General features: G+C 44.8%; 1 protein-coding gene across 1 annotated transcript in view; it reads right to left on the bottom strand.

Moving 5' to 3' along the window:
• The window catches only part of Hs3st3a1 (heparan sulfate-glucosamine 3-sulfotransferase 3A1), an 88,446-nt gene extending 72,021 nt beyond the window's left edge, over window positions 1-16,425 (bottom strand). The window contains exon 1 of the mRNA XM_036196980.1: window positions 15,010-16,425. Coding sequence (XP_036052873.1) covers window positions 15,010-15,569 — 560 coding nt within the window. The 5' untranslated portion in view covers window positions 15,570-16,425. The remainder of the gene's footprint in view (window positions 1-15,009) is intronic.
• Between the last annotated feature and the right edge of the window lie 7,859 nt (window positions 16,426-24,284).

Raw genomic sequence — 24,284 nt, 5'->3', positions numbered from 1 at the left:
GAATGACTAGGCAAAGTGGTCACAAAGCAATTGTGAAGACCCATTGGTCCATTCAAGTCCAGGACAGAAGTGGGGATATGGAAGGTCTGATGTACACATGGTAGAGTCCCGGAATCTTACCTCCTCTGAGGAATTCTCACTCATCCATCAACCTTTTGCTGTCTCCTGGTGTCTGCACACACACCACAGAACCCATAGGGTCTCAAAATCACTCTAAAGACTTTCTAACTGACAAGGCAAACACTCTGAGCCTTCTAAAAGAAAAACCTTCCACAGCATTGAACTTGGGACCATCCTTCACCCCACACCAACATTTTATGAAATTCTTAAATATAGCCATTTCAAAAGAATTTTACATTAAACACCCACCTACCCATGGACTCAATTCTAAATACACATTCTGATGTTTTACTGACACGTATTTAACTATTCTTCTATTCAGTTTCTAAAGAAACCCTTCTATCAATTCAACTTTTTAAATGTCACACAAAATTGAATCATAGACACCTGTGCAGCTCCTCCTAAATGCGTTTGCATGCTCAGCATGAACTGCAGAACCTATTCCTGTCAGATCAAATCGTGAGCTCCTTCCATCCCCTGCTTAGTTCTGCCCCACACTCAATGGACTCATGATTGGCATGCCATGCCCTGCTAAGGCGGCAGTTTCTCAACAACCTGTGGGTCGCAACCCCACAGGCCGACTGACCCTTTCACAGGGATCACATATCAGATATTTATGTTAAGATTCATAACAGTAGCAACATGAGGAACTGTACTAAAGGGTCGCAGCACTGGGAAGGTTGAGAACCAGTATCTCAAGGCCATGGGTGCTTGCAGGGCTCTGACATACTCAATCACTCTGGCAGGTGGCAGCACTTCCTTTTCCAATGTCTTTGGAGGGGTTCTTCCTCCCCTCTGCCCTCACTGCCACCACTGCCATTACTACTAAATACAATAAACTCACGACAAAATGCTTAACTGTTCTGTGGTATCTGTCCATTCCTTCATCACTGGTAGCATCCCTCGAAGGTTTATAATCCCTGCAGACAAAGCCCATCCTCAGTCCTTCACCATTTTCCCGGTCCCTCAATAGCCATCTAAGTGGCTGTGAATCCATATGCCACCAAGGAAGACTGGGTTTCCAAAGTCAAACCAGAGGCAGTGTGCAATGCCAGACCTCCACCAGCCAGTCCAGAGCTGCATGGAACCATGATGGCAGTCAGTTTCCTGGGATTACGGACCTTTGAAAGGGCAGCCAGGAAGAATTGAGCTGTGCATCAGTGTGAAATGTATGCAAGCTATCTTATTAGTCAGTTTTATTGTGATTATATACTGTACTATATTGTACACATATTGTTTTTAATTATAATATTGTTAAAATTCTTTTTCCTCCTTATCCATGTCATTTAAATGGTGTACTGGATAGAATGCTTGACTTGCAGAGATAGTTTCCATTACATTGCTTTAAAAAATTATTTTAATGATGTAGCTAGCAATTGTGCCTATTTATAAAATATAATGTGATAATCCAATCTATTATACAATTTGTGCTTACCAAACAATATAATTAGTATTTCCATTATGATAAGGATGTTTGGATTACATGTCTACTTTCCTGTTAGATAGAGAAGATCTAAAATAAAGCCCAAACTCTTTAAATATGTCACCTGCTGATCCTAGAAAAATCTTTGCCCAGCCTTTATTTCCAACTTGACATCTCTTCACACACACAGACAGAATGGCAAACTCATCCACACTGGGAGATCGTTGCTCAGATTGTAGGTCTGGTGGTAATGAGCCAGACTTCCTTCATTGTGTCCCCACAAATACACAAAAGGCAGAAGGAAGAAGGGGGTGTGACCAGAGAAGAGCTGTAAACCAAACACACTCAAGTTCAAAGCCTAGGAAACATCAAAATGGACGATCAAGCTTTAAAAATAAAGAAACACGTGGCAGCTACTTTGGTGTTTGTGTGTCCCTTCCAAGACAGAATGTTTGTAGCTGGGCCAATAATTGCATTTCTACAAAATGGTCTCATCTGGAGCCATTCTTCACAGCTCCAGTTCCCCTGGGCTACTGCCATGCTGTTGCAAGGCAGGATGCTAGAGCAACTGCCGCCACAGATTAGGATGAGGGCAGGGCTTAATGGCCTGCCCTGTGCATCAGTCACATGTCCCCCAAATGTCCCTGGTTGGTGCTCTGCAGAGAGTAGCAAGAGGTAATGGAAAAAGGAAGAGCCATGGTTATGTAAAAACATCACCTTAACTCCAAAGTCTGCAAGCTATAGCTATGGGCAGTGTCGGGTTGTCAGTGACAGCTCAGGAGCTAACGACAGGGAGAGGCATCCAGGGACCACATTGCAAGCTCCATATGGCCAGAAGTGTGAGTTGTCTGGCTCTTACCAGTAAAACAAAACAAAGCAAACTTCTGGGTCTTGACCTGGTTGTAGGGACAGGGGGATCATTATATTTTTATTATAAAATGGTGTACCAATCCCCAGGCCCTGAACACCCTTGCCTGTTCCTCTTCAGCTACACTTCCCATTATACTAGTTGGTGTTTCCAATTTTATTTTAAGTTACCATGCACTGTAACAGTCAGATTTTACACCCCAAGCTTCTGCATGCACTGCCTTATGTAGCAAATGGCAAAAATGAAATTTGTTCAAGTGATACAGCTCTCCCTGGCATGCGGGACCCACTCTAACTTGCTCCATTGTATTCCATTATAGCTGTAGAGTACCTCCATGTTTTTTTTTGAAGGTTGGTTTTATTATGCATTCCTGAGAGTCACGTGCTGCAGCACCCACCACATTTCCTTTATCTAACTCTGATCCTCAGTACCATCAGTCTGTGAGGCAGCATCAGCCTCCTCGGATGGGGCAGCTGCACACATACTGATTAGTTGCAGTTTGCCCATGGATTTCCAAGAGGTACGTTCTCTCCCAGGGGACTCAGGCATGAGTATTCCTATGTTCTTCTGACCTGTCAAAAGACGTGGAAATCATGAGCCTGCTTCTCTTCCCGCCAAGGTCAGCAGAAGCAGAGAACTCATTCCTTCAACTCTAGCTTTCTTACTGACTGCCACCATTGCCGAGAGGCAAACACACCTGGAAATCCCAGGAATTTTCATCCCAAGCCTTAGGTCCCCATGACCTCCCCCATACAAATATAAACCAGATCCAATTTGTTTTCTTTCCATCATTGAACCCTCCCTGGGCATTCTAAGGGAAACTCTGGCTTCAGGAAAAGCCTTTTAAACAGATACTGTTGCAATCCCAAGACCTCCTACACCAAGAAGAAAGAGCAAGGCCCCATTAGGAAGAAAAACAAACCAACTTTATTTCTTAAAGAGAGAAAAAAGAAGCTAACCCACATTTGATGATGAAAGAAACTGCGAGAATAATGACAGTCCAGCAGGGAAGTTTTTGAAAAGAAAGAAAAAAATAAGCACAAGTTTTTGTTTACTTAAAATCATTGTCTGTGGGCTGGAGAGACGGCTCAGAGGTTAAGAACACTGACTGCTCTTCCAGAGGTCCTGAGTTCAATTCCCAGCAACCACATGGTGGCTCACAACCATCTGTAATAAGGTCTGGCACCTTCCTCTGTATACATAATAAATAAATAAATCTTTTAAAAAAATCATTGTGTGTGACATAAAATCACAGTATTTGGGGACCATTTCTCTCCCTCTCCCAGAGATTTTCAAAACCCCAAGACAGGGCAAAGGGCAAACATGGCTTCAGTTAAGCAAGGTTCTGTCTGCTGGGAGTTTTCTCTCTCTCTCTCTCTCTCTCTCTCTCTCTCTCTCTCTCTCTCTCCCTGTGTGTGTGTGTGTGTGTGTGTGTGTGTGTGTGTGAGAGAGAGAGAGAGAGAGAGAGAGAGAGAGAGAGAGAAAGAAACTAGGTTTAATCCGGATCTCTTTATTAAATACTTGAACTTGTTGAGAATCTGCAAGAATTTATGACAATAACAAACACATCATTTTTGAGTTTGCCATTAAACTCACCCTGGCCACTTGGATATTTCCTAGTGAGAAAAGAAATCTAACCCAAGTAAGACTGCTGAATATGACAAAGGAATTTTATTTCCATAATTTGATTGATTGCTTCCTATTCTGAACACTCAAGAGGGTAAAAAGCAAAACAAAACAAAACAAAGCCTTCTCTGGTTGGACTCAGGTTTCTCCCGCTGGTCTTTTACAAGCAGGCAACATCATAAAACACAAATGAGTTATAAGGATCCAAGGGCCAAGCAGGCTAGAGAGGCCCCAAACCAACAACAGTCAAGATGCCGAGGAAAGCATCTACAACCAGGTAGATGAAGAGTGACCAGATTCAATCCAAGTCAAAGCATTAATTAACCAGTACTGGGGCAACGGAAGGTTCTGCTTCAACCGGTCCCAGCCCAGGGGAGTTTCTGTCACGTTGCACACACTTAGAGGGGACACAGTTGTCAATGGTTAGGGCAAATGTGGCTGTGGCCTGGGCACTGTGGACAGGCTCTATGTTCATGATGACCATAAGGCAGGACTACAATAATGATGGAAGAGTGATGGTTAACAGTGGGCTGTGTTCTGACTTGGGGTACTAACATATCTTAAGAATAAAAGAAAAAAATAGTCCAAAGGTGCATAGAGACTCAGTAGCATAGAAGGAGAAGGCCTGGTGGAGCTCCATACACTGCAAAGGAGACCTCACGGCCATCTGGTGACTCCAGACACTGGGCACAGCTACCACCTGACCAGAGCCCTATTGTAGGAGTGCAAGAACCCTTCCCATCACATCCCTGCCTTGTTTTAGCTTCTGTATGTAGCAGCTCAGAAGCTCCACGCTCAGCTCACTCAAGAGGCTGTTTAGTGAATATTGTTATTTTTTAATGGATGTAGAAAGAGCCAATTGGCTGGTTCACTATTATGAATATACTCAACAGGATTAGTTGCCCAATTAACTAATGGCCCCTGATCAGAATCAAATAGTGCTGCCCAGTTTTATAATTAATGGGTTCCTGAATCAAATCGAACCAAAACTACATGGGCTGCTTTCAGTAGCCAGCATCTCTGGGACCCTGATGACTGAATAGTTAGGCCAGAGATACATATGGACATTTCTGTCAGAGAGCATCCCGGGATGCCCAGGAGGCAGAACGTACTGGAGACCCAGATGTGGGTCAACCTGGAGTCACTTCACTCTGTCATGTTGGGTGAGTTACTTTCCTTTTCCAAACCTACAGGGTTTGTTTTGTGTGTAGAATGCAGGAAATATCAAGACATATTTAAAATATTGATCCTACTAAGGTCAACTGGACTACCGTCCATCTCATTCAGCACACAGTGAAGGCTCAACACAATTGATTCCGGCCACTTTACATCTGGAGTAATGGGTTTTGTCAAATACACCTTACAAGGCTCACATATTTTGTTTGCTGTTTTAAAAAAAATAGTTTTAAAGGGCACATTTCCCCCCACAAAAGTGGAAAGGAATGCCAAAAGTAAAGAATGGTATTAAATCACAAAAATTATTTTTATTTGCACAAGCATCTATATCCATCCCTTGCACAAGAGATGTCTAAAACATATCCACTAACGACAGAACAATCAACCATTGAAATGAAGCACTGCTGGCTTCCTGGGGGCTCTGGGAGATGGTGTTGCTTTGCTTTCCTTAAAAAAAAAAAAAAAAGGGAGAGGGAATGTGGAATTTTTAGTATTTATAAATAGTTTTAGGTTACTTATTTAATACATATATATGATAAGTAAAAATAAATAAGTTATTTTTACACTTGTTATAAATATCAAAGGGGAAATGTTTGGGGGGAGATTTTCATCACTCTGATCAATGAGAAGTCCAGATTGGCAACTGTGTGGTTAAAAACAGCACAAAAAATGACAGCATGCCACCTAGACAGGGACTTTAAGTCTGACAATGCTGGCAGAAAAGAGAGGCTCCAGCAAGAGAAGCCACTCAGCTAAAGGATGCCCCGTCCTGGGCTCTCCCACACTTTGCAATGGGACTTTCTCTCCACCTCTTCCAATCTGGAATGCAGCGATGGCTTCAGGTGTTCTGGGAGCGTCTACACCATAGCAGAGACACTGAGCCCAGTTAGTGCGTGATCTATGTAAGCTGGCCTGGACAGCCCAAGCCCTGTTGTAACCACAGCCCACATCCAGACCCCAAAACTAGCTCCCCAGCTCTGAGGTCTACTCTTCCTATGTTTGTAGATAAAATTGGAAAAGATAATAGGGGATCTGGAGAAATGGCTCAGTGGGTAAGAGCACTTGTTGGTCTGGCAGAGAAATTGGGCTTGGTTCCTAGCACCCACATGGTGATTCACAACCATGTGTCAATCCAGTTCCAGAGGATCCAACACCCTCTTCTGATGTCTGCAGGCACCAGGCATGCTTGTGGTGCACAGATGTACGTGCAGGCAAAACACCCATATGCCATACACATCATACACATGCAAAACACCATACACATAAATAAATAAACCTTTTTTAAAAAAAATGTTTTTTTAAAAAAATTGTTTTTAAGAAGCCTTGTGTCTCATCTGTCTGACTCCTAGTTTGGCTCTGTTTCTCAAGTCCTGTCACTTGAGCAAAGGCTCCTCTGTCCCTAGAGGGAGTTTTGGGGTGGGGACTTTTCATCCTTGCTCACTTTGCGCCTGCCATCTAGGAGAGAGAGAAGGGAAGGGCACTGTCTCTGTGGGTGAGCCAGGGGGAAGCATTGCTCTGAAAGGAGGGGAGACTCATCCCTGGAAGCAACAGGTGCCATGAGGGTGGGAAGCAACCAGCCCACTCGGGCCTTCCAAAGTAAAGGAGCATGGGACACACAGAATGTGTATAGTACTTAAGCACAAGCTGCCTCGGCTGTCCCATAAGCTCTTCTTGATTGCTTTGTTGTCTTCATGTGGGGTTTTAGAATAATTGTAAGTATTTAAATTGCACAAAACAGCATGAAGAAATTCTCAGTATATAAACTTTACCACCCCCCAGGGGTTTACATTATACAGGTACAGGTCAAGTATAACACACTGATAAAAACTAAGACACTCATCTTGGACAACTAGACTGGGTGTGGTAGCACACACCTATAATCCCAGCACGTGGGAGACTGAGGCAGCCAGCCTGGGCTACATGCAGAGATGGCATCTCCAAACAAGAAACAAAGCATACAAACCTCTGAAAGTAACCCCTCCTTCTATTCACCCTGGAATTCTTCTGAGAACCCCAGAGAGTGCCTGACATAGCACAGCACTAAATGCAAACCATTTATATGTGCTCACACACAAATGTAATGGCCTTTACTGCTCCACTAAGCACTTATGTGTTATGGCCACAGCTTCTGCAGTTTGGGGCATTGCCAGCAAAACTTGTATAGCTTTCTCTTTCCTTCAAAATTCTGCAGACAGAAGATTCCTTTCTGCCATAGACCTCAGCAAGTCAGCATTCAATAGAAATTATCTTTCTTGACTGAGATTTGGACTTTTCACTTAAGGGAAGCACTTTGTGCCTCTTCTTCATCTTGTTCAAGTGGCCAGCATACCCTCTCCTGTGCTTCTTTCAGTATTACGTGAAATAAGGATTAGTTGCATCGCAGGGGCATAGGGATACTTGGTGAGAGGAATTGAGAAGGGAGATGACTGCTAAGTGGGTAGGTATTATATGCTGTGGGATAATGTTTTTATACACTGGTTTAATAAAATGCTCATTGGCCAGGAGCCAGGCAGGAAGTATAGGTGGGATAAGCAGACAAGGAGAATTCTGGAAAGAGGAAGGCTGAGTGAGGAGACGCCAGCCCACTGTCCAAGGAGCAGCATGTACTGGCACACAGGTAAAGCCACAGAACACATGGCGACATATAGATTAACAGAATTGGGCTGAGTTTAAGTGTAAGAGCTAGTCAGTAGTAAGCCTGAGCTAATGGCTGAGCAGTTTTTAATTAATATAAGCCTCTGTGTGTTTGCTTGGGTCTGAGTGGCTGTGGACACAGGAAAACTTCCAGCTACAAATGGCCCCAAAACATTCAGCTACAGTTATATACAATGTGAATACACTAGACAGAGGGGTGACTCACACGCTATGCAGAGAAGCAAGAGATTTCATCCTGCTCTCCAGAGAGGCACGAAATTTAAGACGCATGAATTCTTTGTTTCCAGGATTCTGCATTAGTATTTTCAGACTGTGATTGACCACTGGTAAGTGAAGCCTCAAGTACATGGAAGCTACCACCTAATGCCATTCAGTCAACTACCCATATCATTCACACATGCCTAGTTTGTTCCCAAAACACTTATTCTTCTGTTCTAGGCTGAACCAGTGTGATGTAGAGTGCTGCTCAATTTGGGTTTTCTTGGGGTGTCATATTTACATGAGTTCTGGATGCAGGGAAAAACACCCCACAGATGAAAGTTATGTTCCTTGAGTAGTATCAGGTAAATGGACAAGAACTCAGCCAAAGGGCGTGTTGACCTCCACTGCTAAGCAACTTGGTTAAAGTCTCTTCTGCCAGTTTTCTAGTAATAATGTTCCTATGCCTCTCTCTTGCACTGTTTTAACCTGACTCCACCTGCCCTTAGGCACAGGAATGCATCTCCAACTCCTATGCTGTCCCACGAGTTGTCCTGCATTGGATGAGCACGAGGCAGGTACTCCAAGGGTTAAGCTGGCTTCTGTACGCCTCTTTTTCGGTTAAGAACACAGGACCCTCCTCCAGAGCCGGCACCACACAGGAGAAGGAATAAGCCTGCAATAAAGTCATCTGGAAGCGTTTTCTTCTGAAGCCAGCTTTCAGAAACAGAGGCAAAAACGTACTAACAGAAGTAATCTGAGGCATATGGCATTCCTTCCTCATACACATTTCTAATATAAATCCTCTAATCATTGGTATCTTGCTTTTCAGGTTTATTGTCAAGTCAAGTCTCTTTTAGTTCTCTCCAAAGAGTAAACTGCCTGCCTAAAATAAGGGAACTGTCCCTACCTATAAGAGGCAAAATGCAGCAGCTGTCCTAGGTGGATGGTACCTGTTATATAAGTGTTCCATAGTTCGTTATTCTCTCGCTCCCTCCCTCCTCTCCCTCTCTCCCCCCCCTTCAATTTTCTCTTCTACAAGAGTACAAACAACCTTAACATGTACCTTAGAACTCTCCAGGAAGATTTACTGACTGCTCATTTGATCACTAGGTGGCGCTACACATCACATTCAAACTAGGCTGCTCTCAAGCGAGAAGGAATTTTGTTTATACCCTTTCAAAGAATCTCTCTTGCATTCCTAATGGCAAGTACTTAACTGCATTATTAATAAACACTCCCCCTTTCCTGCCACACATCTGCCATCATCTGACAACTCCTGAGACCAGTTAAAACTGTATTCTGCAGTACAGAACTCAAGTGACCCAAGGGCAATCTTGTGTGTTCGGCACCGGAGAAATGCCAACTATTCAAGGGTTGTATCATTGGAAGCAGGAATTAGGAGAGAATGGAGCACTGGCTTAGTTTCTAAAGTTTGGCTTCACATATGTTTTCTTAATAGTTGTATTCATGTAGCCCACAGAGATTTTTAAACTGTATCAGATGAACACACATCCTGAAGTGCTGAGCATCTGATTAAGGAGAAGGGCAGAGGGCAAGCATTGCTTCGGCCCAGTCTCTCTCCTTTGTGCATACATGAAAAGCACTTATCTGGTAAGAAACTTTACTTCCACAATTTTAACACCTTGCTTAAGGATAAACAAAATCCTCAGACATTCAAGGTTTAATACTATTGGGAAACACAGACCAAGACACTACACTCGATTATTGAGTTTTGTATCTTGTTTTTTTGATGTAGTGCCTCACTAGGGAGTCAGGCTAGTTTGAAACATGTGGTCTTCCCCGGTCAGCCTCCAAAGTGCTGGGGTTACAAGGTGAGGTGCTGTGCCTGGCAAAACCAGTTCTCTTTATTGGCCATACCTCTATGAGGTGGGGATGGAAGGTGTTCCCCCCTCAGGAAAAGAGCTACTCACACAGGGTTCTTGCCTGGACCAAGCAATAGAACTGGTGGGGACTACAATTTACAGTTGTTCAAATGTGTCCCATAGGGAGATGACCAGTTCTTATAGTTGTTTATATCAAGGAGGTTTGTTTGCTTTGTGACCAACATTCTTCATGATGGGAACATCTGGTCTATGTAAGGTTAGCCCCTGTTGTCATTAATTGCACAGGCTTACTTTATTCCCATGACCCCTCTAAAATACAGACTTGGCACTTATTCTTCCCTGGCCAATCAACTGGTTTATTTATATGAGACAAATATTTGGGCCAGAGTGTTTTCTTTTAAGGGAAGGTGGGGCAGGAGATCACAATGCTGTGGGGGATTTCCACCCAGAGACTGTCTTTGCATTCTCATACAAAGTGTGTCAGCACATTGTACCCCTCAGATTATAAAGGGATGCATACACAAGGAAGTATAGACTTAAGGTATATCAACTCTGGGATAATTGATGCCTCTTCTATACCCGGCACATCTAAGTCATTCCCTAACCATTTAATGAAGTTCTTCATACAAATTCCACCCCTTCCCCATCTTTACATATCGACTTCTACACACATATACATGTACACCACACACACACACACACCACACCACACACACACACACACACACACACACACACACACACACACACACAGCTGATTAAATTACCATTGGCATCTCCAGGGGTAGAACCCAGAATTCAGACAATGACAACAGGTGGGACATATCCAGTCACTCAGAGCTCCTGGGAATTATATTCATGGAAGAAATAGCTCCATTTTTCTCCACAGACATGGTTCCCCTGGGCTCAGAGTCCTCCTCAGCCCTTGTTCTTTGCTTACTCAAGGACATAGTTTCTGGACTTCAGGCCATATGACCTTGCATGGGTGGCCAGGATCTGCACCTCCTTTGGCTTAAATTTCAAACTCTTTGTGCAGAAGGGGTTGGTTGTGCAGAGGGTGGGAATGGTTCCTGGGGGTACTCTGCAGCTGCTCCCAGCTGCCACAAAATGAAGAGTTCTTCCAGAAGCCAGAAGTTCCTCTGCTCAAGTTGACTCTCTAGTGGCCTTGAAAAATAAGACCATGATCATGAAAGGTTAAAATTTTCACATTTTGATGAAGTCAGAAGAACACTAACTCCAAAACTCCAAGCTGAGGAATTTTATCTTTACTGTATGCTGTACTGTGATATTCTTCTCTGATGAAATGGTCTGGACTTGCTAATGAAGGGAGTTAAAATGTGGAACATGCTAGCACCAAAGACAGCATAATGAATGCTATCTATCATGGGCCAAATGTTACAGGGGCCGTGTACAAGCATATGTGTTTATGTGGATATGTGGATGTATAGAGGAGAGACAGATGCATAGCAGACCCTCTATATCCACAGGTTGTACATCCAGAGACTCAGCCAACTGCGTATGAAAACATGCAGAAAAAAATTACATCTGTGTTGAACATGTCCTGACTTTGTTCTGTTATTATTCCCTAGACAATACTGTAGCAGCTCTTTACATAAAATTTACATTGTATCACGCATTATAAATAATGCACACATGATTTAAAGTGCAGAGGAGGATGCTTTAAGTTATGTGCAAATACTGTACCATTTCATAAGAGGGACTTGAGCATCTGAGAAGTTCGTTACTTACAGGGGGATGGGACCAATGCCCTACAGATACTAAAGGAGAAGTGTATACATGCATGATATGTACATCTGTAGTTTATTTAAATGGTTTACAAATAGATGTCATTTGTCTCTGTAGGGAAAGTGGATTACCTCTGCAGGGGTAATAAACAAGCAGGAAGAGGGCCTTTCTCATGCAGTTAAAACTCACTTGCCCTTGAACTACAATAGAGGCCACTGGTCTGGACTTCCAGTAAAATCTCCACATTTTGAAGAGAGTGAAATGATTTCCCCTTTCCTTTGTGACCACACCACTCAGGCAATGGAAATGGATACCATTTGCTTCCAATGACTTCTGTCATGTGACATGAAAGCTACAGGTATTTGTTGCATTGATAGCATGTCTTGCTAAATAAGTCATGAGGAATGATTTTCAAATCCCTACCCAGAAACCTCCCTTGGAGTGTCCTGAGTGATTAGGAACAAGTCTCCACACACACCATCATTGCCAGAAAACTTGTTGAGACATCAAATACACTAAATCAATGAGAAGATCATCCTGTTTAGATGCTGAATAACACATTCGTTTTCATTTTACTATAAAGTTTTTCAAAGAATGATTTATACTCTACTCTGGAAACATAGCTTACATTTTATTTTCTTCTCAGTGGTGGAAATATATAGAAGTAACTCAGCAACAGGAGTTTCTAACTCTCAAACTCCTTGTCCAAAAGATTTTTTTCAAACTTCCTAAAAGAGGGAGTTTTCTCCCTTTGTGAGGACAGTAGGGGGCAGTACTACAGCAAACTGTTGTTGGGACAAACAGTTAAAAGAAAGAAGAAAGAAAGAGAGAGGGGGAGGGAGAGAAAGAGAGGGTGGGAGGGATGAAGGGAGGGAAGAGAGAAACAGAGGCTAGACATTTTTTTAAATATCCCTCATGTCAACAAGCATCTAAAGATACTACCCATATTTTTCTCTTCCCTAATTTTCTTCTCTTCAAATTTACAATAGAAAGTTTGTTTTTGTTCTCTCTCTCTCTCTCTCTCTCTCTCTCTCTCTCTCTCTCTCTCTCTTTCTGTGTGTGTGTGTGTGTGTGTGTGTGTGTGTGTGTGTGTGTGTGGTCTTAAATATGTGGTAGAAATTCTCTATTGCAAATTTGGGGCAATTTAGGAAGGTCTGCCCAGATCCTTGTTCTGAATATTAGGTAAATATAAGTAGCCCAAATGCACAGTAGCTTCAAGGCATTCTGTGTGGGGTTTTCTCACAGAGTTAAGTCTTCAGTCTTTCTCATAGACATCAAACCCCAATTTCAGAGTCAAGATGAAAAAGAACTAGGGGGGGAAATTTCATTAAATAATCCCATAATCCAGGCTCCACAGGTTGTTGGTTTTTTTTTAAAAGGAGTTTTTCATATAATTCAGTGAGCTTAAATTTATGCATTCAATAAAAAAAAAAAAAACCACTCACTGTGAATGTTAAAACAAAGACATTGTTCCGACACTTGGAAAATTAAATTCACCAAACCATGAAGTCTACTGTGCAGTTATTTTTGTAACCACCATAAATTGCTTTATAGAACTCCTCTGCCGGGGTAAACAACCCAAGGAGATTTCCTTCATAGCATGCATCCAGTTTCCAAAGGGCAGGGCGGCCTCAAAGTTTATGACTTTTTCTTTTTCTTTTTATCCCTGCCTTTTTTTTTTTTAAGTAGTTGTGTTTCTAGTTACCTCAAAACCTTCCTGCTTTTACATGATTTCAGAAGGTTTTACAGAAAATCAGATCCAGGTCTATAGGTATACTGTGCCCTCAAATAGATGTTGTTGGAATAAGAAGAAACAATCCTACCTTGTGGAAATAAGGTTTATAGAGCAAAACGAAAATAAAGGAGGTTAGCACTAAATATTTCACCATATTTAATAGTTCCTCAGAGCCCATGGCTGGCCTAGATGTTTCGGACTGATGGTTTGAAATGTGTCCCTACCAGCACTGTATGAGGCCAAATTCAATTCGGTCGGCTATAGATAAGAGTTTTAGGGTGTTTAATCACTTCTTTCTTGTGTCCTTGAGGAATAGCACAGAACCGCCTTTGTGCTGAGAAGAAGGACCTGTTGTCCAGATTCAACAGGTCAGTTTATAAGCGCTTCCCAGAGGGAACACCGCAAATGACGGAAACACCGGGGAGGGGGAGGTTTTTAAGTGGCTGATGATTTTAAATGATATATATTCTGTATCGGGGAAGGCTGATTGTTTTTCTTTCCAATGAATGGAAAGTTACTGTTTTTAGAAGTGTTTAATGTTTGAATCAGATTTTTTTTTAAAGACCAAACTATAAATTCAGCTCCTGAAATCAATCTGAACATGCTCTTGACCCTGCACGTGAATACACTCCTCACATCATGTCCATCTCTGTTTTAGGAATGTATCTCAATTGTGTCATAACTTTTCTAATATTGTTTCAGTTATAATGAGAATGAATATTTTATGAACAGGCTGAACTTTATAAAATGGGAAAATTCTAACCATATGATTTTTCTTTGAACTTGGAAAGGGGGGGGGGGTCAGTATTTTTTTTAACCACAAACCAAGTCCAGGCCACGCTAGAATTTATTAGAGTTTGGCTAACTCTTATATTATAGGTAATCTGAATTCGACACTGGCAAATAAGCTTACCTTGTCAGTGAGATTTACTTCCATGCTTTTTTCCACGATTCTTTCTTTTTTTAAAACAAAAACAAAAACAAAAACAAAAAACCTCTTTTCCCTTTTAAAATTAGCTATCTTATTTGTAAAGATAATTTTGTTCGGAGCACTTTAAAAAAGTTTCTGTCAGGCCAATGGTATTACCAAGGAAATGTCCTTAAAGATCCTACAATTGGCTGCTGGCACTTGCTGGAACATAGATTATCCAAACTACATGGACTCCCCGGCACTTGACACTTTTACTAAGTCTCTATATGACTTACCACCTTGGACAACTATCTGGCAAAGGGTCAAGGCAAATAAATACCAGAGCAAATACCGTGTTAACCACAGGGAATTACCCCAAAGATAAAGGAATAGAAACAAGCTTCCTTTGGAGAGATAACCTAGTAATGATGAATAGGTTTCTAATTTTAAAGGAAACTCTTTTCCTTTTCCTTTATCCACATACAAGGGTGACTTCAGGCTGTTTTGGGGGAAAAGGGAGTCCTGAGGATTAAAATCAAGACAACCCCCTTTCCTCTTTCAATCTGCCCCTCCCCAAAAAGAGAAGAAGGGAGGAATGAAAGCCCTAGTTGGGGACAGCTACTGCTTCCCCTTTGCCACCCCTCCCAAGTCTCCCCCTCTGCGCGGCCTGCGCTCAGAAACACCCATGGGGGTCCCCTCGCTCACCGGTACCAGGCGAGACCCTTGTGGTAGCTGCGGTCGAAGAAGTGGGGCTCGGCACCCACGGCGCGCACGTCGGGGTGCACGCGCAGGAACTCCAGCAGCGCCCTCGTGCCGCCCTTCTTCACGCCGATGATGATGGCCTGCGGCAGCTGCTTGCTGCCCTCGTCCAAGAGAAGGGCCAGGGTCCCCGACTGGGCCTCCACCACGCTGCTTCCCGCCCCGGAGCCTCCTGGAGCCGCGGCCAGGCCGGGGCTCTGCTCGTCCTGGTCGCCGCCGTCGCCTGGCCCGGACCGCCCGCGCCTCCGCCGCTGCCGCAGCTGCAGGAGGCGCTTCCTTTGCGCCCCCGCGGGCCACGCCGCCAGCTCCCTCGGTCCTGCAGGGACGCCGCGCCCCGGGACCCCCGCGACGGGGCCTGATCCGGGCTGGCAGCGCTCAGCCAGGCAGTAGAAGACGTAGAGGGAAGTGAGTAGCGAGCAGAGCATCAGCAAGAACTTCCTGAAGATGCTGCGCGACAGTGGCTCAGCCGGGCTGGGCTGGGCGCCGGCGGGGCCCGAGGGGGCCATCCTAGCCGGAGGCGACTGGCGACGCGCGGGCCATGCTAGGCCGGGACTGCGCAGGGAGCCCTGCCATCCCGCGCCCTGCCCTGCGGCCACATCGCCGGAGCGCCCCTGCGTGCGGGAGAGCTGCCCCGCGGGGAGGCTGCCAGAGCTGGAGCAGGGACCAGAAGCCGCGAGCCCTTCTCGGGGTCCCGGGCTCCGGACGAAGGGACAGGAAAGGGTTCGGGGGCCGTGCTTAAGAAACCATCGTCTCGGGTCTGAAGTGCGCCCGAGTCCGTCCTGAGCCTAGCTGAGCAGAGCTCGGCGCCCCTGGGCCCCCACGAGTCGCAGGGCAAGGCAGTCTCTGCGGCGGTGGTGGCGAAGGCGCTGGGCTCAGCAGGGTCCTGAGCGGCCACTCGGTGCGGATCTCGGCTCAGCGACCGTGCATCCTTGGCTCGGTCCCTGTGGAGGGGACGCGGGGCTCCCGGACCGCAGAGCTGTGTGCGCTCCGGACAAAGCGAGTGACCCTTTTCCCAGCTGCTGGCTTCTCTGCTGTCCTGGCCCTCCCAGGAGCGCGCTCGGAAGGAGTCCTGGCTCAAATCCTCTCAGCACAGACCAAGGTCCCCCGTAGTCCCTCTTTCTGAGTGGAACTCCAGCCTTCTGGCCTCTTGGGGCGCTCCGGAAGTCTACCCACTCCTCTGGGGCCCCAGCTGGGAGCCGCCTGGAGTGGACCCTCTGCTCGGGACCTGTCATCGGCCACTGCCACTGTGCTCCTAGACGCTCCCCGCAGCCTCCTTGGCCGCTACCGCCACACGTGGGACGCGAAGGACAGCAAACTTGGTGGTGACGTCAACGGGCCCAGCCAGACCAACCCAGGGATCCGAGCCAGGGTGCCCAGCAGAGGCGCAGGGGCCGGGCTAGAGGGGCCAGAGGGGTGGGACCGAAATAAGGAAGAAAAAAAAAAAAAAAAAAACGGTGGCGAGGCATAGCCCAAAACACTGGAGAGGGTGGTGGCGACAGAGATGACGCCCCTTCCCCACAGTCCCTCCACCCCCAGGTCTCAGGGCCGCTGTCAGACTGACAGTTAGTGCCTGTGCTTGATTGCCCACTCCGTCAGCCCCTCACCGGATTAGGGGTTCCTAAACCTTTCCAGCTCAGCTTAGCCCTTCGCGGCCTTGACACTCCCCAGATCCCAGTCCCCTGCTTCCTCTTGCCCCAACTTCAGTGGTGTCCCTGCCCTTCTCCAACCCACCCTTCCCATCCCCTCCTTTTCATCCCAGAGATTTCTGAAGTTTTGTTTTCAGGAGTTCCTGGCGGCCAAGACAGGCCACAACGCGATTTGTCTGGGCAAAGAGAATTCTGGAGAGCAGTTTGACTTCTACTTCTCTCTCCTCGGAGAGGGCCCTTGACAAGCCCTCTCTTGCTTTTTCCCTTGGACTTACAGAAAAGGATTAAGAGTCACGCAGGACCTAGGAAGGAACCTCTTAGGAAGTAGATCAATAAATAAATCAAAAGTAGGAATTAAGATTTTAGGGAATGTAGGTCCGATTCCAAACCCATATAGCCAAGTTGTTGGTAAAGTTCAATATTTTGCGCACCCATATGGTATGTGAGGATGTGTTTGCACTGTTCTGGGGTTAAGAGTCCTTTCATAAACAGTGGTTTCCTCTTCCTGTTACTTCCCCTGACCCTAGATGACCTTCCTGTGACTCCAGAGCAGGTCACAAAGGGGCAAAATCTGCCCGTCACTGGCTTCTGGGGAGGTGGTCAGTAGAATCTGCAGATGTTGGAGGTTTGATTGTTTTCTTTGAGGTCACTTCGTGGGGGTTTTGTTTTTCAATTTTATTCATTTATTTTCATTTTATGTGTATGGTTGTTTAGCCTGCATGTATGTCTATGTACCACCTGGATGCCTGGTGCCAGCTGGGGTGGTGGTGGATCTCTTTGAACTGGAGTTACAGTTGTGAACCTAGATATGGGTGCTGGAAATCAAACCCAGGTCCTCTAGAAGAGCAGCCAGGGCTCTTAACTGCTGAGCCATCTCTTCAGCCCCCAGGTATTTCGTTTTTGTTCTAATTTTATTGTTTCCTTATTTCTGGCTGTCTCCTCAAAAAGGCTGGCAATGTGGGCTGTGCCCTGGTCACTTTATCCCAATCCCTGTTTGTGGTAGACATTTTTCTGCCCCACCCCCACCCAGCATGCTAACAGGGGCTCAGCAGACACCTCACTTTGAAATCCTGGCTGCCCAGCCTTGACATTCAGATGTTCTCTCCTCCTCCTGACTGTACCCTATTTGACCAAGGCAGTAGAAGTTAGGGGTTGTCTTTCAGCTTCCCCAGGGTCCTACTGAGTCTATGTTTACTTGGATAGAAGTGGATCATGTCTGGCCTGCTGGCTAAGAACTCACTGATGGGTATAGTCTTGTGTTCATAAACAACCAATCACAGTTGATTCTCCAACCAATGAAGAGCTGATTAGATTCTAGGGCCAGAAAACGCTGGCCTTTGCCCAGGATGAGCAGCATACCCTGCCAAGTTTCCATGTCCTATTATGTCTGAAAATTGGATATTGACAAACCACTTTGAAGTTTAATACTGACTTAAGGTTTAATATATTTTGAAACTTTCCTCCATGTATTTCAGTCTGGTTTGTAGACGGAAGACAACAAAAACAGAGGCCGCTTAAAATTGTTCTAAAAGCAAATAGTCCCACAGTTACCAGAACATCTGTTTTCTCATCTAGAAAGCGCTGGGCTCCAAGTTCACCTGTAGCTCATCATGAGGTGATTTTGTACCTGTGCATCCCTCTGAGTATTACTGATGGGGCCCCAAACCCCCAGACTTTCCAGCATCCAGAAACATAAGCTGAATAAACATCTATTGGCCCACTTTGTGGGACTGTTTGAACAGCAGAACATGAACTAGCACCCCGTCTTCTTTTTATTTTAATCCAAGTCTTCGGAGGTAGTCTGTATTTCCCACTTCTTACACAACTTAATTGAAGCCACATTTCAGATGCTCAGTACCCACATGTAGCTTGTCACTACTGAAGTGGCAGCTTAGATGACAATGTTGTTTCAGAGGAGGAAGGCCCCTATTCCTATAGGGTCTCAACGGGAGTCAGACACCCGCATTCAACTACAGATAATTCATGGACGCTTCAGCAACACAAGATTTGCTTATAGAGAAGAAGCAGCGACAGTGCCCGAGTCTATCACAGGACTGCTGGGCTGGTTGCCTCCAAGCAACTAACTTTACATCTGCAAAAGTCAGACAGATCATAGCAGAGAGGGGATCATAGCTAGAAGGAACAGTTGCATAGCAAAGCACTACACCTGGCCCAAGTTGACCTCCTTGGGAAGGAATCAGAAAAAGAAGTGTGTGGGGTGGTGTAGTATGTGTGTGTGTGTGTGTGTGTGTGTGTGTGTGTGTGTGTGTGTGTGTGTGTGTGTGTGTAAATAAACAGACAACAGATAACACAGATAGCATTGCTGCAGACTTTTTTTTTTAACCTCCCCTTCCCCAGAAAGCAAGCATAAGTTAGAAACAATCCTTATGGCTCTCCGCTGTCCCTTGTTTGCCCCCATCCATATCTCCATCTGGGACATCTGGAGTCAGCACACCCTACTGGACCAACCAACATAGAAGTCAGTGAGCTCAGGAGCTGGCTGGTGTCATGTATCCAGGCCAGGCTCTGAAGCAGGAACAAGAGACAGTGCAAAGAGATTGTGTCCCACCTGTAGGGAAACGTGGGTTTGATGAGCTTACACTCTTAACAAGACAAAATACTTACCCATGCTCATCAGAATGTAACTTTGTACTACTCAACAAACTACCAGATTGCCTCTGGTTTTATGAAAGCTCCTGGTTCAAAATCTCAGAAGGGACCATAACTACACAGAGGTCTGGCCACCTCTGTCTTCTGGCCACCTACTTACAGTAAGTACCTGTAGACAAATTTCTAAATGGCCTTATTAAATAAAAAACACGGAGCCAGATATAGGGGTAAAAAACATGAGAGATCGGGGAAATAGGGAAAGTCACAGCTAACCTCACCTCACCAACTCTGCAGCTTCCAAAGAGACCTACCTCCTCCTGTATACCCACACCTATATGGCTTTCTGTTCTGTTCTCTCATTTGCTCTCTCAGCCCAGCTATATCACTTCCTCTTTCTGCCCAGCTCTGTCACTTCCTGTCTGTCTATATAGACCTCCAGACTTCTATGGTTGGTGCTGGGATTAAAGGCATGTATCACCATGCCTGGCTCTATTTCCCAGTGTGACCTTGAACTCACAGAGATCCAGACAGATCCCTGCCTGCCAAGTGATAGGATTAAAGGTGTATGCTACCATTGCCTGACTTCTATGTTAATATAATGGCTGGCTTTTTCCTCTGATACTCAGGTAAACATTATTTGGAGACATAGTATATTGGGGGGTACAGTACATCACTATAATTACCTCTAGGAAATCACAATCACTGCTCACTGGCATACCTAGAAGATCAACATATTACCTGATGCAAGGATGTGCCCTGGAGAGATGTGCTGAATGAGCCAATGAATCAAGAGAAGAGCTGGAGGATGTGGTCAGGGGTGTTTCAGTGAGAGAAAGAAAGGCTAAGGGACCAGAAGGGGCAGTACTGTGTTGTGAAGAGTCCATGTTTCAGTTGGAATAAACTACTCGATTGTCCTGGGGAAGGAAGGTATCGATGAGAGTTAGAGACCACAAGAAATGGGGGCGGGGGATAAAAAGCAGGAGCCAGATCTTGAATACCTTGTATGATTTTTATGAGTCTCCATTGTGGTGGGGTGTCTGTGAACATAGACATGGCTCCTTTTGTCTTTGTAGTGAGCTTTTCCTCTCACGTCAAGACAGGGGAGTGTGCCAATGGAGTGGTCGTCCTTATGACAGACAGCAAATGTGACATCCAGTTATTTACTGGAAATGGAAGGAGGGTGGAGAGGTCATAGATTTCAAAACAAGTGTCAGAGGAATTCAGGTGGGGGCACTGTATTTTGGGTGCCAGCAGTAAGTATAGTGACACAGAGGCAGTCAATAAGCATCTATCGATGACGATCCATAACCAGAACCTTTTTTGTTTACTGGTTTTTTTTTTTTTTTTTTCTTTAAGAAAACATTTCTAGGGGTTGGGGATTTAGCTCAGTAGTAGAGCACTTGCCTAGCAAGCACAAGGCCCAAAAAGAAAATATTTCTATGACCTATTCACTTCAGAAAGTTTCCCAGGAGCAGACATTTCTCTCTGTCAGCCTCCCTTTGTCCTGCCATCCCTTTTCTCTCCCTCTGGTTTACACCTCCCTCCTAAGCATACAGTGGTGAAGCTGCACTCCTTTTTTTTTCTGGGTACTTTCACCCAAGAGTTCTGCCTCTGTCACTTCTACCTTTAAAAACTTTCATTAGGACTTGATTTCCAGAAAACATCCTTTAGAGCAAACAGGAAGTCAAGCAATTACTGAGGACCTTTCAAAATTTCCCTCCTCACCTGCAGTATGAGAAGCCAGGGAAAACCCAACTTTAGGCATCATTAGCCTGTGTGAGCTATGAACAAATTTACATTCATTCATTCACATGGATGCTCTGTTCTGTTGCTCTAACTGAATACCCGAGTTTGGGTAATTTGTAAGAGAAGTTTTGGTTGCCCCAAAGTCCCAGAGGCTGGGAGGTCCAAGGAGGAACCCTTTAATGAAAGTCTTATTCACTGGAGAAGAGTCTCTGTCAAATCCCTAGGCTAAGCTGAACAAGGAATCACTTGGTGAGGGACTCATGAGAAATTGCCAAACTGTCTTTTATAACCTGCTCTCTCTTTGATAACCAACCCAGTCCCTTGATAACCATCGATTCAGTCCATGTCCTTATGACTTAGTCACCTACCAAAGGCTCTGCCTTGAAGTGTCATTAGCACATGACTTTAGGGGGCGTGTTTTTCTAACCCATGAATTCTGGGGGTTGATAAAACTTCAAATCATAGCAGAACTTCCTTAAGATTTGTGAATTACAATGAGAGTTTCCTGTCAGATTGAGGAGCATGTTTTGAGTAGCAGCATCCTGATCTAATTTATGCAGTGAGATCAAGTCAGGTCACATGGGTTCTAGTACTTTCCCAGACCAGTTTTGCCTTGGCCCATGAGAGACACATGGGAAGGTCTTTCCCACTATCTGCATGGAGAAGCTACTAAAGGCTCTGGTGAGCATCTTCCTTCCCTTCTTACAGCATCACCCAGACTTTCTCCAGGGCAAACACTTCTAACCCCAAATAAAGCTGGCCTCACTCCTGGGCTGTAGGCATGATAGTTCTTTTTCCTGTCTAGGGTGGGTTGGTGTAAATGATACAAGTATGTCAGGAAAGGGCTTAAGAAAGACTTGTCATTTCCCAAGTCTTTCCATATTAGAAGGATACAGCCTGAGCTGCTGTATCCCAATTTCCCTATATGATAAGCACAGGTGAGCGAGAGACCAGAAAACTTGGTCTGAGGCATTGGTTTCATCTCTGCCTGGGAGCATGTAACTAACTACACATACTGATGCACTCTGTAGTTGATGATGGTATTGTTTTCAACTGTCACTGGGCTGTTAGAGCATCATGTCTCCCTTAATTGCACCAGATATCCCTGTGGTAGTCTAATCAATGACCCCAGCTGGAGCTGCTTATGTTCACCAGCTGAGGCCAGTCAGGACACATCTACTCTCACCTGTCCATCTGGACTGCTCTCCCACCCCTAGGCTGCTGATCTAACTTGAATAGTGGCCAGGTCACCTAACTCCAGAGAGCCTAGGACAAACAAAAGGAGAAAATTCACCACGATAATTACAGATTGTTTACTCTGTGAGGGGTTTAACAAACTGGGTTTTGTTTGCTTGTTTGCTACAAACTAGACTCTGTGCTTTTGAGATTCAGTTGATTATTCTCATGCAGCAAATCCACCTGCTTTGGCTTGTATGTGCACATCTTCCCAGTGCGGGTCCTGAAATGTCTATTATTCATGAATAGAAGCTATTTCACTCTGATCTGACTTTAGTCCCAACATTATTAGGAGACTAGGAGTCTGACTCAGCCCTTCTTGGAACCTAAAGCTACTTGGTCTCAAAACATCATATATATGTATAGTTAAAAACAAACAAACAAACAACAACAACAAAGCGAAAACAAGGAGACAAACAGTTCAGGTCCAAGATCTTCAGATCTCAAACACAGTGCCTGATTCTTTGTTTTTAGACTCAGAGCTAGCAAAGAAAAACTATAAAAGCAATTGCTCTGAGATATGGGTGCTGGGTAAATTGGAAAAGTTGAAAGTCAACTGCACATTATTAAGTGTTCCTTTGGGGCTGGCCATGAAGTCATGTAATGAAATGTTAGCAAAGAGAAAAACAGAAGGATGAAAAGTCTCAGCTAGCAAAGAAGGGTAAGTAAAGTTCTGTGATAGAGGTGACACGGCAGGTGAAGAAAAAGAAGTCCAAAGTTCCGCATGCACTACAGCAGAACCAAGTCTTTCAAAGTTAGCCTGGCGTATTTGCTAGTCTGTTTTAGCATCTGTATTTGCAGCTGGGCCTGCATGTCCCCTGACTTGGGGACATGCGGAGGGCACAGGCAGGTGGGATAATTGGGCAGCAGACAATGTCCACGGAAATGTCCAAGTAAAGTCACTCTCAGACTCTAGCCCATAGGGCTGGGGCTACAAGTTGTCCCCTCAGGGCACAGGAATCTAAAATGACATTTCACTGTTTCCACCACTGTCTAAATCATACACTGTTCTTCTTAATCTCATGCTGTAGGCGAAATCATTTTCAATATCAAAATGAGGTGATGACTAAAACCAGATTTGATGTTAAGCTTTGAGTTCTGGAAAGTGGACCCTGGTGAAGTGTGAATTGTTGGGAATGTAGGGAGGGCTCTGTAGACATTTGCAATAGAGGTGAGCAGGTAGTTGCTCCAGATTGAAAATCATAGCAGATAAAAGGTTGCTTAGAGTGTAGTTGTCAGAAGTGTTCTTAGTACTGTGACTGAGAAGAAAGGAAGGAAAGCATGAGAGACAACCGGGTGGTGGTCAGGGAGGGCTGGCCATCATGACTGGCACCAGAACTTGCTCCTAGCAAGAGTCTCTTTTTGGATAATCAGATCTTTTCTTGTTGTTTGCTATATTAGAAGAGGCCAGTGTGTCCCCAAATGTGACCATGATCCTGGGAATCCTTCCATAAGACAATCAATCAATCCTTGATAGAAATACATCTGGGAAATAGTATCCTTTCTGGAATATTCGTGACACACATTAGCATATCATCATCTCTGCGATGGCTTTGCGGAAAGGATCTCCACTAAATGTTATTTACTGCCTCTGTATTGCAAGCCTTTTGGACCACAGACTCCCCTTACCTAACCCTTACCCAGTAATATCCATTGTTCTGAAGAACACACATCAAGAAATCTGAACCAGTGCTTTGCAGGGCACCTGGGAGGATGGATGCTTTCTGAACATCCTGGGGCCTCAGCTGCATGGAGTCGGGGCTTGGTTTAGCTTGAGACCAGGTGGAGGATATTTCACCAAGTCTCTGGGATTTCCTTTGTTCTATCATTTCTCCCGGGGACCACATTCCTCAAGGGATGGGATTTAACTAAGGTCTTGACAAATGGTAATTTTCATGAATTATTGATTTGGCCAAAAATAATTGGAAAGGTTGATAATTACACAGAGAGCGCACACTCCTTGCTTTTGTTCCTACTCTATTC

Source organism: Onychomys torridus, chromosome 8, assembly GCF_903995425.1.
Source record: "Onychomys torridus chromosome 8, mOncTor1.1, whole genome shotgun sequence".
Classification (NCBI taxonomy): Eukaryota; Metazoa; Chordata; class Mammalia; order Rodentia; family Cricetidae; genus Onychomys; species Onychomys torridus.
This window is presented reverse-complemented; position numbering and strand designations above follow the sequence as displayed.